Genomic DNA, 14727 nt, shown 5'->3' with positions numbered 1-14727 from the left:
CTGACTGGTGTGAGGTGTTACCTCATTGTTGTTTTGATTTGCATTTCTCTAAAGATAAATGATGTTGAACATCCTTTCATGTGTTTGTTGGCAGTCTGTATATCTTCTTTGTTGGCAGTCTGTATATCTTGGAGGAATGCCTGTTTAGGTCTTCTGCCCATTTTTGGATTGGATTGTTTGTTTTTTTGATACTGAGCTACATGAGCTGCTTATAAATTTTAGAGATTAATCCTTTGTCAGTTACTTCATTTGCAAATATTTTCTCCCACTCTGAGGGTTGTCTTTTCGTCTTGTTTATGTTTTCCTTTGCTGTGCAAAAGCTTTTAAGTTTCATAAGGTCCCATTTGTTTATTGTTGTTTTTATTTCCATTCTCTAGGAGGTGGGTCAAAAAGGATCTTGCTGTGATTTATGTCATAGAGTGTTCTGCTTATGTTTTCCTCTTAGAGTTTTATAGTGTCTGGTCTTACATTTAGGTCTCTAATCCATTTTGAGTTTATTTTTGTGTATGGTGTTAGGGAGTGTTCTAATTTCACTCTTTTACATGCAGCTGTCCAGTTTTCCCAGCACCACTTATTTAAGAGGCTGGCTTTTCTCCATTGTATATTCTTGCCTCCTTTATCAAAAATAAGGTGACCATATGTGCATGGGTTTATCTCTGGGCTTTCTATCCTGTTCCATTGATCTAAATTTCTTGTTTTTGTGCCAGTACCATATTGTCTTGATTTACTGTAGCTTTGTAGTATAGTCTGAAGTCAGGGAACCTGATTCCTCCAGCTCCGTTTTTCTTTCTCAAGATTGCATTGGCTATTCGGCATCTTTTGTGTTTCCATACAAATTGTGAAATCTTTTGTTCTAGTTCTATGAAAAATGCCATTGGTAGTTTGATAAGGATTGCATTGAATCTGTAGCTTGCTTTGGGTAGTATAGTTATTTTCACAATGTTGAGTCTTCCAATCCAAGAACATGGTACATCTCTCCATCTGTTTGTATCATTTTTAATTTCTTTCATCAGTGTCTTATAGTTTTCTGCATACAGGTCTTTTGTCTCCTTAGGTAGGTTTATTCCTAGGCATTTTATTCTTTTTGTTGCAATGGTAAATGGGAGTGTTTCCTTAATTTCTGTTTCTGATCTTTCGTTCTTAGTGTATAGGAATGCAAGAGATTTCTGTGCATTAATTTTGTATCCTGCTACTTTACCAAATTCATTGATTAGCTCTAGTAGTTTTCTGGTAGCATGTTTAGGATTCTCTATGTACAGTATCATGTCATCTGCAAACAGTGACAGCTTTACTTCTTCTTTTCTGATTTGGATTCCTTTTATTTCTTTTTCTTCTCTGATTGCTGTGGCTAAAACTTCCAAAACTATGTTGAATAATAGTGGTGAGAGTGGACAACCTTGTCTTCTTCCTGATCTTAGAGGAAATGGTTTCAGTTTTTCACCATAGAGAACAATGTTGGCTGTGGGTTTGTCATATATAGCCTTTATTATGTTGAGGTAAGTTCCCTCTATGCCTGCTTACTGGAGGGTTTTTATCATAAATGGGTGTTGAATTTTGTCAAAAGCTTTTTCTGCATCTATTGAGTTGATCATATGGTTTTTCTCCTACAATTTGTTGATATGGTTTATCACACTGATTGATTTGCGTATATTGAAGAATCCTTGCATTCCTGAGGTAAACCCCACTTGATCATGGTGTATGATCCTTTTAATGTGCTGTTGGATTCTGTTTTCTACTGTTTTGTTGAGGATTTTTGCCTCTATGTTCATCAGTGATATTGGCCTGTAGTTTTCTTTCTTTGTGACATCTTTGTCTGGTTTTGGTATCAGGGTGATGGTGGCCTCGTAGAATGAGTTTGGGAGTGTTCCTCCCTCTGCTATATTTTGGAAGAGTTTGAGAAGGATAGGTGTTAGCTCTTCTCTAAATGTTTGATAGAATTCGCCTGTGAAGCCACCTGGTCCTAGGCTTTTGTTTGTTGGAAGATTTTTAATCACAGTCTCAATTTCAGTGCTTGTGATTGGTCTGTTTATATTTTCTATTTCTTCCTGATTCAGTCTCGGAAGGTTGTGCTTTTCTAAGAATTTGTCCATTTCTTCCAGGTTGTTCATTTTACTTGCATATAGTTGCTTGTAGTAATCTCTCATGATCCTTTGTATTTCTGCAGTGTCAATGGTTACTTCTCCTTTTTCATTTCTAATTCTATTGATTTGAGTCCTCTCCCTTTTTTCTTGATGAGTCTGGCTAATGGTTTATCAATTTTGTTTATCTTCTCAAAGAACCAGCTTTTAGTTGTTTTGATCTTTGCTATTGTTTCCTTCATGTCTTTTTCATTTATTTCTGCTCTGATCTTTATGATTTCTTTCCTTCTGCTAACTGTGGGATTTGTTTTGTTCTTCTTTCTCTAATTGCTTTAGGTGTAAGGTTAGTTTGTTTATTTGAGATATTTCTTGTTTCTTGTATTGCTATAAACTTCCCTCTTAGATCTGCTTTTTCTGCATCCCATAGGTTTTGGGTTGTTGTGTTTTCATTGTCATTTGTTTCTAGGTATTTTTAAATTTCTTCTTTGATTTCTTCAGTTATCTCTTGGTTATTTAGTAGTGTACTGTGTAGCCTCCATGTGTTTGTATTTTTTACAGATTTTTTTTTCCTGTAATTGATATCCAGTCTCATAGAGTTGTGGTCGGAAAAGATACTTGATGCGATTTCAGTTTTCTTAAATTTACCAAGACTTGATTTGTGACCCAAGATACGATCTATCCTGGAGAATGTTCCATGAGCACTTGAGAAGAAAGTGTATTGTGTTGTTTTTGGATGGAATGTCCTATAAATGTCAATTAAGTCCATCTTGTTTAATGTATCATTTAAAGCTTGTGTTTCCTTATTTATTTTCATTTTGGATTATCTGTCCATTGGTGAAAGTGGAGTGTTAACGTCCCCTACTGTGATTGTGTTACTGTTGATTTCCCCTTTTATGACTGTTAGCATTTGCCTTATGTATTTAGGTGCTCCTATGTTGGGTGCATAAATATTTACAATTGTTATATCTTCTTCTTGGATTGATCCCTTGATCATTATGTACTGTCCTTCTTTGTCTCTTGTAATAGTCTTTATTTTAAAGTCTCTTTTGTCTGATATGAGAATTGCTACTCCAGCTTTCTTTTGATTTTCCATTTGCATGGAATATCTTTTTCCATCCCCTCACTTTCAGTCTGTATGTGTCCCTAGGTCTGAAGTGGGTCTCTTGTAGACAGCATATTTATCGGTCTTGTTTCTGTATCTATTCAGCCAGTCTGTGTCTTTTTGGTTGGAGCATTTAATCCATTTACATTTAAGGTAGTTAATCAATATGTATGTTCCTGTTACCATTTTCTTAATTGTTTTGGGTTTGTTATTGTAGGTCTTTACCTTCTCTTGTGTTTCTTGCCTAGAGAAGTTCCTTTAGCTTTTTTTGTAAAGCTGGTTTGGCGGTGCTGAATTCTCTTAGCTTTTGCTTGTCTGTAAAGGTTTTAATTTCTCTGTCGAATCTGAATGAGATCCTTGCTGCCTAGAGTAATCTTGGTTGTAGGTTTTTCTCTTTCATCACTTTAAATATGTCCTGCCACTCCCTTCTGGCTTGCAGAGTTCCTGCTGAAAGATCAGCTGTTACCTAATGGGGATTCCCTTGTGTGTTATTTGTTTTTTTTTCCCTTGCTGCTTTTAATATTCTTTCTTTGTATTTAATTTTTGATAGTTTGATTAATATGTGTCTTGGCGTGTTTCTCCTTGGATTTATCCTGTATGGGACTCTCTGTGCTTCCTGGGCTTGATTGAATATTTCCTTTCCTATATTAGGGAAATTTTCAACTATAATCTGTTCAAATATTTTCTCAGTCCCTTTCTTTTTCTCCTCTTCTTCCGGGATCCCTATAATTCGAATGTTGGTGTGTTTAATGTTGTCCCAGAGGTCTCTGAGACTGTCCTCAATTCTTTTCATTCTTTTTTCTTCATTCTGCTCTGTGGTAGTTATTTCCACTATTTTATCTTCCAGGTCACTTATCCGTTCTTCTGCCTCTGTTATTCTGCTATTGATTCCTTCTAGAGAATTTTAAATTTCATTTATTGTGTTGTTCATCATTGTTTGTTTGCTCTTTAGTTCTTTTAGGTCCTTGTTGAACATTTCTTGTATTTTCTCCATTCTATTTCCAGGATTTTTGATCATCTTTACTGTCATTATTGTGAAGTCTTTTTCAGGTAGACTGCCTGTTTCCTCTTCATTTGTTTGGTCTGTAGGGTTTTTACCTTGCTCCTTCATCTGCTGTGTGTTTCTCTGTCTTCTCATTTTGCTTAACTTACTGTGTTTGGTATCTCCTTTTCACAGGCTGCAGGTTCGTAGTTCCCGTTGTTTTTGGTGTGTGCCCCCAGTGGCTAAGGTTGTTTTGGTGGGTTGTGTAGGCTTCCTGGTGGAGGGGACTGGTGCCTGTGTTCTGGTGGGTGAGGCTGGATCTTGTCTTTCTGGTTGGCGGGACTGCGTCCGGTACTGTGTTTTGGGGTGTCTATGACCTTATTATGATTTTAGGCAGCCTCTCTGCTAATGGGTGGGATTGTGTTCCTGTCTTGTTAGTTGTTTGGCATAGGGTGTCCAGCACTGTAGTTTGCTGGTCGTTGAGTGGAGCTGGGTCTTAGCATTTAGATGGAGATCTCTGGGAGAGCTTTCGCCTCCTGGGAGCCAGGAGGTCTCTGGTGGACCAGTGTCCTGAACTCGGCTCTCCTACCTCAGAGGCACAGGCCTGACACCCGGCTGGAGCACCAAGACCTGGTCAGGACACACGGTACGGCTTCATCCAGGGGCACTTGCGGGCAGGTAGGGCACACCCGATTGGTGCAGTCACCGAGAGGGCGAGTCCGCCTGCCCGCCCGCTGGTCCCGTCCCCTTCCCTCTGACTGCCTGAGCGGGTGCAGTCTCGCTTCCTCCAGACAGAGTCTGGGAACCCCACCTCCCTTTGCTCTTTTTTTGAATTTAGAAGTTCTAAAATAATAACATCCTTTTTTTTGTTGTTTGAACTCCTTTAAATAATAACATTGTAGTATCTTTTTTTTTTTCAAATGTTCTTTTGCTGTTAATGTGTCCTCCTTTATCTGGTTCAAAATAATGAAACTACTATGGATGTTTTGTTGTTGTTTTGCTATATAAATTCAAAGAGAATGAAATAAAAGTTTGGTTGCCTTAAAATCCATATCATGTTTTTCTTAGTGACTTACTGCTCTGTCATTGGGAGCAGGTAAAATTTTAGATATAGTCCCCTAACATCCTCATTCTCATGAAAGTTCTAAGTAGAAGTTTAATGCACAGTCTCATACTTCAGATTTTTTAAAATTAATTAATTAATTAATTAAATTTTGGCTGCGTTGGGTCTTTGTTGCTGTGCGTGGGCTTTCTCTAGTTGCGGCGAGTGGGGGCTACTCTTTGTTGTGGTATGCGGGCTGCTCATAGCGGTGGCTTCTCTTGTTGCGGAACATGGGCTGTAGGCACGCGGGCTTCAGTAGTTCTGGCACACGGGCTCTACAGTGCAGGCTCAGTAGTTGTGGCGCACAGGCTTAGCTGCTCCGCAGCATGTGGGATCTTCCCAGAGCAGGGCTTGAGCCCATGTCCCCTGCATTGGCAGGTGGATTGTTAACCACTGTGCCACCAGGGAAGTCCTTACCGATTTTTCTATTGAAGTGTTTGTCTCATTGATTTACAAGACTTGTTATTAAGAATATTAAGAGTATTGTTAAGTATGTGTTACCAGCATTTTTGCAGTTTATAATTTGTTCAACTTTATGGTGTCTTTTGTCATACTACTATGTTTTCTTAATTTTTCATTATCGTTTTAATATACTATATTACATGTAGTATATTTAATAATATATCATATTATATATGGTACATAATATTATGGACAAAATAATTTGTTTTCAAATAGCTGTCCTGGCAACATTTGTTAACTAATACATTTATTTCCCTACTCATTTGGGATAACACCTTTATCTTATACTTAATTTCCATATGGTAAGTATGTCTATTTCTGGACTCCCTGTTCTGTTGATCTAGGCATCAAGACCAACATATTCACTTTTTAATTTATTGTAGCCTTATAATAAAGTTTAATATCTTATACAACAAGCTTCTCTGTATTCTTTTATTTCTAAAAGTTGTTCTGACCTTTTTGCACTTTTATTCTTTTACATGCGCTTTCATGTGTTTTTATTTAAATATTTACTGACATATAACATGCATACTAAAAACAAACTTTATAACTAGTTTTTATAAATTATAAAAGCAATTAAAAAGTAATTCAAGGAAAAGTCTCTGACCACTCCCTCACACACCCCAGTGCCATTCCCCAGAGATAACCACTTATTCAAAATTATAAATCTGATGAGAAAATATTTTAAAAAATCATCATCTTTTGATTAGATGAATGTTAGAGTCATTCAGTCAAGTTCTGGAAGATAAAACACTTTGGGATTTAATTTGGATATAATGAATTAATTGGAGAATTGACATCTTTACAGCATCATCTTCTCCTGTCCAGGAATGCTATGTTTTGTTTTATGGATTTTTTTAAAGTCTTTTGTTATGTCTTTCAATAAGATTTTAAAATTATGTGTCTTACATGTTTCTTATGACATATATTCCTAGGCTAAAAAAATGTATACCTATATATGTATGTATAAACGTAGCAGACACCAAGGATAAATCATCTTTTTTGTATGACCAGTGACTTACAGGGGGAGAGAGACAGGGAAGGAGATGGTGCTTGTGTGCACAAGTGCTATTATAAACCAGAGGCTTTTTACCATTATACTTTTATGCTGATTATTATTTATAGGGTGGCTAATTTTTTCATATTTATCTTTTATACTTTAAAATACTATTATAATTTATATTTATCTTTTGTACTTTAAAATGCTATTATAATACTTTAAAATACTATTATAGGGACTTCCCTGGTGGCGCAGTGGTTAAGAATCCGCCTGCCAATGCAGGGGACACGGGTTTGAGCCCTGGTCCGGGAAGATCCCACATGCCGCAGAGCAACTGGGCCTGTGCGCCGTGGCGGCTGGGCCTGCACTCTGGAGCCCGCGAGCCACAACTACTGAGCCCGTGTGCCACAACTACTGAAGCCTGTGCGCCTAGAGCCTGTGCTGCACAACAAGAGAAGCCACTGCAATGATAAGCCTGTGCACCACAACGAAGAGTTGCCCCCACTCACTGCAACTAGAGAAAGCCTCCACGCAGCAACAAAGACCTAACACAGCCAAAAAAAAAAAAATACTATTATAGTGGCGACTGCCCTGGTGGTCCAGTGGTTAAGGATCTGACTTCCGCTGCAGGGGACGTGGGTGGAAGAGCTAAGATCCCATGTGCCGCAGGGCAACTAAGCCTGCATGCCACTAGAGAGCCCACGTGCCATAACTAGAGAGCCTATGTGCCACAACTACTGAGCCTGTGCACTCTGGAGCCCGCACAGCACAACTAGAGAAGGCTGCGTGCCACAATGAAGAAACAGAGCAGCCAAAAATAAATAAATAATTTTTTTTTTTGCGGTACACGGGCCTCTCACTGTTGCGGCCTCTCCCGTTGCGGAGCACAGGCTCCGGACGCGCAGGCTCAGCGGCCATGGCTCACGGGCCCAGCCGCTCTGCGGCATGTGGGATCTTCCCAGACCGGGGCACGAACCCATGTCCCCTGCATTGGCAGGTGGACTCTCAACCACTGCGCCACCAGGGAAGCCCAGTAAAAATATTTTTTAAAACTACTATTATAATCTAACTGGGAATAATTTCTTTCCAGTTAGAATACCAGTATTATTCAGTGTCCCTGCCTATGAGAAGTGCTGAAATATTGAGAAACTAAATGAAACTAAGAGCTATGGATTAAGAAGGAATAATTTTTCATTCTTATGCCTTGTGCAGATCAGGGTGTCTCTTTTCTTTTAGACCTCATTTGCCCTTGTGCCCGCTAGATCATATTGATTGATGGAATGAATGAATACGTAAATAGATGAAGAGATGAGTGGAAAATCAATGATTATAAACACACAGATATCAGAATAAAGGAAAGATTATGAGAAATGTTTCATGTTCATTTTATTCGTGATCTAGTTGTTCCTTAAAGTTTTAATAATCAGAACTTAAGGATGCACACATGTATGCTGACAAGAAAAATCAGAGTAGTTTTGGTCCATAAAGCTTATATTGACAACATAACATTGTTACTTTTATTTTTTATTTTATTTATTTGCTTCACAAATAAGATTTTCTCTGAAAATGCAGCATTGTGCTGACAATAAAAATCATAGAGAACTCATGTGATCAGGGAAATATAATCACGGGAAAAAATGGTAAGGAGATATCCATCTGTTATCAAAGTTTCCTTTGAGATTCCTCTTTCAGATCTGCCGGAAGACTTGAGAATCTTTAGAGTATCTCTTACTAATGTAACTACAAGTCCTGAAGTCTTTCTCTGTCATTAAATGGGTCCAGATCAAATAACTCAAAGCCCATGCATTTAAATGTGCAGATTCCAGCACACTCACCTATAATTCTGAGGTGTCCCAGGCCAAACTTTTGTTCTTCTCTGTTTCTCCATAACATGATTACAATTAAAGGTAAATCAATTTAAAAAATTTTTATTGGAGTTTAGTTGATTTACAATGTTGTGTTAGTTTCAGGTGTACAAATCAGTTATATTGATATATCTACATATGTACACTTTTTTTTTTTTGTATTCATTTCCCATATAGGCCATTACAGAGTATAGAGTTCCCTGTGCTATACAGCAGGTTCTTATTATCTATTTTCTATATAGTAGTGTGTATATATCAATACCAATCTCCCAATTTATCCCTCTCCCCGCTTCATCCCCTGGTAACCATAAGTTTGTTTTCTACATCCGTGACTCTACTTCTGTTTTGTAAATAAGTTCATTTGTACACTTTTTGTAGATTCCACATATAAGCGATATATGATATTTGTATTTTTGTGTCTGACTTACTTCACTCAATATGACAATCTCTAGGTTCATCCATGTTGCTGCAAATGGCATTATTTTGTTTTTTTTATGGCTGAGTAATATTCCATTATATATATATATATATATATATACGTACCACATCTTCTTTATCCATTCCTCTGTTGATGGGCATTTAGGTTGCTTCCATTTCTTTCTTTTTAACCACTTTTTCTCTAGCTACTAAGTGAAACCTGAATTAAGCTATAGACTCCCCCTGCTGGGTAAGAATGGTGAGAAGAGCAAAAAACCTAAACTTTGTACTTGAACAGTCAAAGGTCCCATTAGGCACTGTTGCAGTGCCCTAACTGGTATTTTTAAATTCTTGTATTGTTCTCCGCAGGGAGCTTTTCCAGCTCGTTTGAAGAAAGTGCTGATTGTGGGAGCACCCATATGGTTCCGAGTGCCCTATTCCATCATCAGCCTCCTTCTGAAGGACAAAGTCCGGGAGAGGGTAAAGGAAGCTAACTTAATTTTATTTGGGGGTGGGATAGATACATTTCCATCTCTACTGCTGAAACCTGCCAATTAATTTTCTACCTTCAAAAAACCTTCCTGGCTTGTTTCTCTTTCTGCTTCTGTTAGTGTGTTCACTTATATTCTCTGCTTTATTCTTTACTCAGCCCAGTATAGGCTGCCTTTCTTACTGTACAAGTTCCTTGGAGTTAGGACCTGGACATAGTTTGGGCACTTCCCCTGTATGTAGCACCTTGCATGCAGATAGTATCGAAGGAATGTGTCCCATGAGTGACTCAGAGATAGCTACTACTTCCAAAATTTAGTCCTGTGGCTCTACAGGCTTTTAATATTTAACAACTTCTAATATAATTACATCAGTTGAACTGGTGTTTGAATTTGTTCAACTGGAAATATTCAGTCCCCTTGACCACCACGGTGGTGGAGGAGACTCTCAATCTCTCTTTTACTTTATTCCTGGCATTTTCTCTTAAAACAGCTTGTTGCTTCCCAACTTCAAAAGCATTGTCTAAAATTATCTTGATTCTATTATCATCCACTGAGTATTCCAGGATGGAAAGATTATGGTTTCAGTCATTTACTCATTCGTTTCTCACCCTTGAAAGAAAGGGTATATGAAACATTGGTATAATAGAATAAGATAATAATGTTGTAAAATATTATCAGAGGGTTTTTTTTTTTAGTATGAGATTATATGAATAATAACAATACAGATCTTTGTAGCTGAGGCGACTTGGGTTGGAGAGGGGAAACTAAAGGTGTTTGATTCTGCGGAAGCTACTTAGTGACCTAGTGACCCCAGAGTAGGAGATTTCTTTCCTAAGATAACTCTTTGAGAGGACTCCTTAGGCAAGTTCTTAACACTTGAATTATATACAAGTATATACATGCATGTATGAACTCAGAATATATTGAGCACCTTTACAGTCCAGGCTCTGGGCCCTGGGAATTAAAAGTTGAGTAAGATAGCGCTTATTCCTGAGGAGCTTATGGTCCTGAAAGGGGACACAGACATGTTCAGAGAACTGTGGCTCTGAGAAACATAGAGGAGAATGTTATCTCAGACTGTCAGGGAGGGCTTCACAGAAGAGGTTGAGCTATAAGCTCGTCCTTGAAGAGGCCAAAGAGGAAAAGAGGGCATTCCAGGAAGCAGCATTCCAGGAAGAGGCAACAGCAAGCAAGGCAAACATTCACACAGATTCCAAAAAGAACCAACTAGGCTAATTTGGTCCAGTATGGCTGTGTCCAAGCAGAGAGAGGAATTAAGTATTACAATTACTTCTCTAGCATTTTTCCTGGGCTACCCAGCCTCTGGGAGGCTGGCCTTGTCTTGCTTTCACGGAAACCTATCTTTGAGAATGTCCGTACCAAGCTGTGAGTAAAACACAAGCCAACAGGCTTAGAATTGATTGCCTTAGTATGGGGTTGACAAAAATAACCACTTCCCATGCATTCTTAGTAGTCAAAAAGGCGAATACCCACATGAGATGGTACTGGAAAGCCTTGTAAATAGTATAAAGCCTTGGTTCACTATACCTACGTTTATATAAGGTTTATAACAGGGCCCCTAATTCCAGGAATGAATTTGCTATACATTGTGGGAAGTCAAACCTTTTCTGGGAAATTCGTAGGACTTCATTCCCAAGCAGATGAAATTCAGTCTACTCCTTTTCTAAGTTTACCAGGTATTTCAAGCAAATCTCATATCATTCTCCAAAGCACTTTTGTTCTTTATCTTTTTGTTCCCCTCCCTCCCCACATACTCACGTGGTTCTTTCTGGCTTTCCAGATTCAGATATTAAAGACATCTGAAGTCACCCAGCACCTGCCCAGGGAGTGCCTTCCAGAAAACCTGGGTGGGTACGTCAAAATTGACCTCGCCACTTGGAATTTCCAGTTTCTATCCCAGATGAACGGCCACCCAGATCCCTTCGATGAGATCATCCTGTTCTCCCTCCCTCCGACCTTAGACTGGGACTCAGTGCATGTCCCAGGTCCCCATGCCATGACCATCCAAGAGTTGATGGACTATGTTAGCACCAGGCAAAAGCGGGGGATATATGAGGAGTATGAAGACATCCGTCGTGAGAACCCTGTTGGCACTTTCCACTGTTCCATGTAAGTAGGAAAAGTTTGGGCCAGCGATCACTTTCCAGGATGCTGTGGCATGCATTGGTACCCCTCCTTCCACACCTCACTTCCTTAACAGAGGCTTTTCCTTGTGTTAGGAGCCTCACTCTCACTTAGATGATAGTTTCTCTCATCCAGAAAGAGGCAACTCTTGGTGCTTGTTTCCAACAGTGTATACTGTGAAATTTCTGAAGGTCTTTGGTCCCAGTGGAGGAACTGTGTACTAATGGATACATTTTTTGATATTTCCCTGATATGCAAGTGTTTTTAGGAAAAAAACAAAAATGTAGGCTCAGAATGTAGGCTGTCGATTTGATCTCTGGTCCTTTCATTTGGGCAGTTTCTCCCTACAGCGTTTATAGTATTACATTACTTTCTGGGGAGGGGTACTGGTCCATTTAAGATAATCCACAGTCAGTAAGAGAAAGGAGTTGCCTCTTAGGAATTCAGCCTTGTGGGATTTTCCTTCTACCTGAATTCTGTAACTGGTTTATAACCACTTGATAACTATTGTTGGCAATAGAGCATGGATCATTTCCCTTACTGCTGCTGTCATTTATCTTACCATGTTTTCATTGGCTGTTGCAAAAGCTTCTTTTTCTCCAAGTTTTGAGACTGTTTGTTGAAAATTAAGGAAGCTCAGGGACTTCCCTGGCGGTCCAGTGGTTAGGACTTTGCCTTCCAATGCAGGGGGTTGCAGGTTCGTTCCCTGGTCAGGGAGCTAAGATCCCATATGCCTCGCAGCCAAAAATCCAAACGTAAAACAGAAGCAATATTGTACCAAATTCAATAAAGACTTTAAAAATGGTCCACATCAAAAAAAAAAAAATCTTAAAAAAAAAAAAAGAAAATTAAGGAAGCTCTCCCCAGTGGGTCCCAGGCTCAAGTTCCAGCTTAGCCAGAAATACCCTCTGTAACTTACCCAAGTTATTTCTCTTCTGTGCACCTCAGTTTTCCTGTGTGTAGTATTTGATATTAGACTCACTGATATCTACTTACTCTTTTGTAGCTTAAATGTTTTAGGAATCCGTGATTCTGTGAGTACCTCTTTCCCCTTGTAATTCCTGTCCAGCTTAGTCAGTGTGCTGTAAAGAAGGTATGCAGGGAGTGAGGAAAGAGGGAAAAGGAAAAGAAAAAGAGGGAAAATAATGAGTTAGGAAACAAATAAGGGAAGTAAGAGAGAAGAAGCAATTGAGAAAAAAAAATCAATAAGCAGAACAAGAATGCAAAGGAAAATAAGAAATAAAAAAGAGAGAGAGAAAGCAGAGTATATATCATGTGGGGAGAGTATTCTTCTCTCCCACACAGCTCTGTTTCACCCCTACCAGCTCAAGACCCTTGTATGTATCCAGTCTTTTTCCCAGCCAGTGCAGAGGATGCACACTTGTCCTGGGTATTTCTGACCCTGCTCTGGGTGCTTCTACTGAGGGGTCCTTGAGGTGTCATTTCTACAATGGTTCCCCTTCCCTACATTAAAAAAGTGGGTTTGGATTGTGCTCCTTGCACCACCCAAGCCAGCTGTCGGGTTATAATCAGAGAATATGTCCTAGTCCTATGGAAGGACTTCCCAATCTTGCCTCTTTATTTATTGAATCAATGAAAACGTCCCACTTCAGGAACTAGAAACCAGAATCCTCAGCATCTTCAGGCCCCTGTCTTACACCAAGTTCCAGTAGAACTACTTACACAGAACAAACTGTTTCCCATGGAATTCTAGATTAAGAAGTAGATAGAGTATTCACTGCTGTCCAGGATGCCCGTGGACCAAGAGACTTTCTTTCCCTTTTTTTTCCTCCCCTATACCATCCTTTCAAAGGATTTTTAAAAATTCAACTTTAAATTTTAACTTTATTATGAGATGATTGTAGATTCACATGCATTTGTAAGAAATAATAGAGATCATGTGTACCCTTTCCACAGCTATCCCACGGTAACATCTCCCAGAAGTTTAATATAGTATCACAACCAGGATCTTGATACAATCCACCAATCTTATTCAGATTTCCCCAGTTTCAGTGTGTGTGTATGTTTTTAGTTCTTTACAATTTTTATCACACAGGTAAGTTTGTGTATACATAACTGCAGTCAAGATACAGAATTCCATAACCACATACCTCCATTCCACCCCTCCCCATCCCTAGCCCCTGCAACCACTAATCAGTTCTCCATTACTATAATTTTATCATTTTAAGAATGTTATTATATAAATGGAATCATGCTATGTGTAAACTTTTGGGATTGCCTTTTTTCACTCAGTAGAATTCTCGGGAGATTCACCCAAGTTGTTATTTGTATCAAGTTTGTTCCTTTTTATTGCTGAGTAATATTCCATGGTATGGATGAACCACAGTACAAACTGTTAACCAATTAACCATTTACCTGTTGAAGGACATCTGGGTTGTTTCCAGTTTCTATTATAATTAAAGCTGCTCTGAACATTTGTGTCGAGGTTTTGTGTGAAAATAGTTTCTATTTTTCTGGGATAAATGTCCAAGAGTGGGATTGATAGGTCATATGGTAACTATGTGTTTAGCTTTATGAAAAACTGCCCAGCTCTTTTCCAGAGTGGCTGTACCCTTCTGCATTCCTCCCAGCAATATATGAATGATGCATTTTCTTTGCATCCTCACCATTGTTCAGTGTTGTCACTAGTTTTTATTTTAGCTGTTCTGATAGGTGTGTGATGAGATCCCTAAATTAAAATTAGAATTGTGGTTTTAATGTACATTTTCCTACTATCTAATGATATTGAGCATCTTTTCATGTGCTTCTTTGCCGTCTGTATATTCTCTTTGTAAAATGTCTTTTGCCCATTTTCTATTTGGATTTTTTTTTAAACTGTTGGGATTTGAGAGTTCTTTATATTCTAGGTACTGGTTCTTTGTTGGATACATGGTTTGCGAATATTTTCTTCCAGTCTGTAGCTTTTTTTTTCATCCTTTTCTGGGTCTCTTGTGAAGCAGAAGTTTATTTTGATGAAGTTCCTTTAACAGTTATTCCTTGTACGGATCATGCTCTTGGTGTCAAGTCTAAGAACACATTGCCTAGCCCTAGAATCCAAAGATTTTTCTACGTTTTTTTTCCTA

At 38.6% G+C, this 14727-nt stretch overlaps 1 protein-coding gene across 2 annotated transcripts in view; it reads left to right on the top strand.

The window, feature by feature from the left end:
• PTPN9 (protein tyrosine phosphatase non-receptor type 9) overlaps positions 1-14727 on the top strand; it is an 80171-nt gene that overhangs the window by 48266 nt on the left and 17178 nt on the right. For both annotated transcript variants that reach the window (XM_067754124.1, XM_067754135.1), the window contains exons 6-7: positions 9378-9488; positions 11301-11629. In XM_067754124.1, the coding sequence (XP_067610225.1) occupies positions 9378-9488; positions 11301-11629 (440 nt within the window). The remainder of the gene's footprint in view (positions 1-9377; positions 9489-11300; positions 11630-14727) is intronic.

Source organism: Pseudorca crassidens, chromosome 1 (assembly GCF_039906515.1).
Source record: "Pseudorca crassidens isolate mPseCra1 chromosome 1, mPseCra1.hap1, whole genome shotgun sequence".
NCBI classification, from domain to species: Eukaryota; Metazoa; Chordata; class Mammalia; order Artiodactyla; family Delphinidae; genus Pseudorca; species Pseudorca crassidens.
This window is presented reverse-complemented; position numbering and strand designations above follow the sequence as displayed.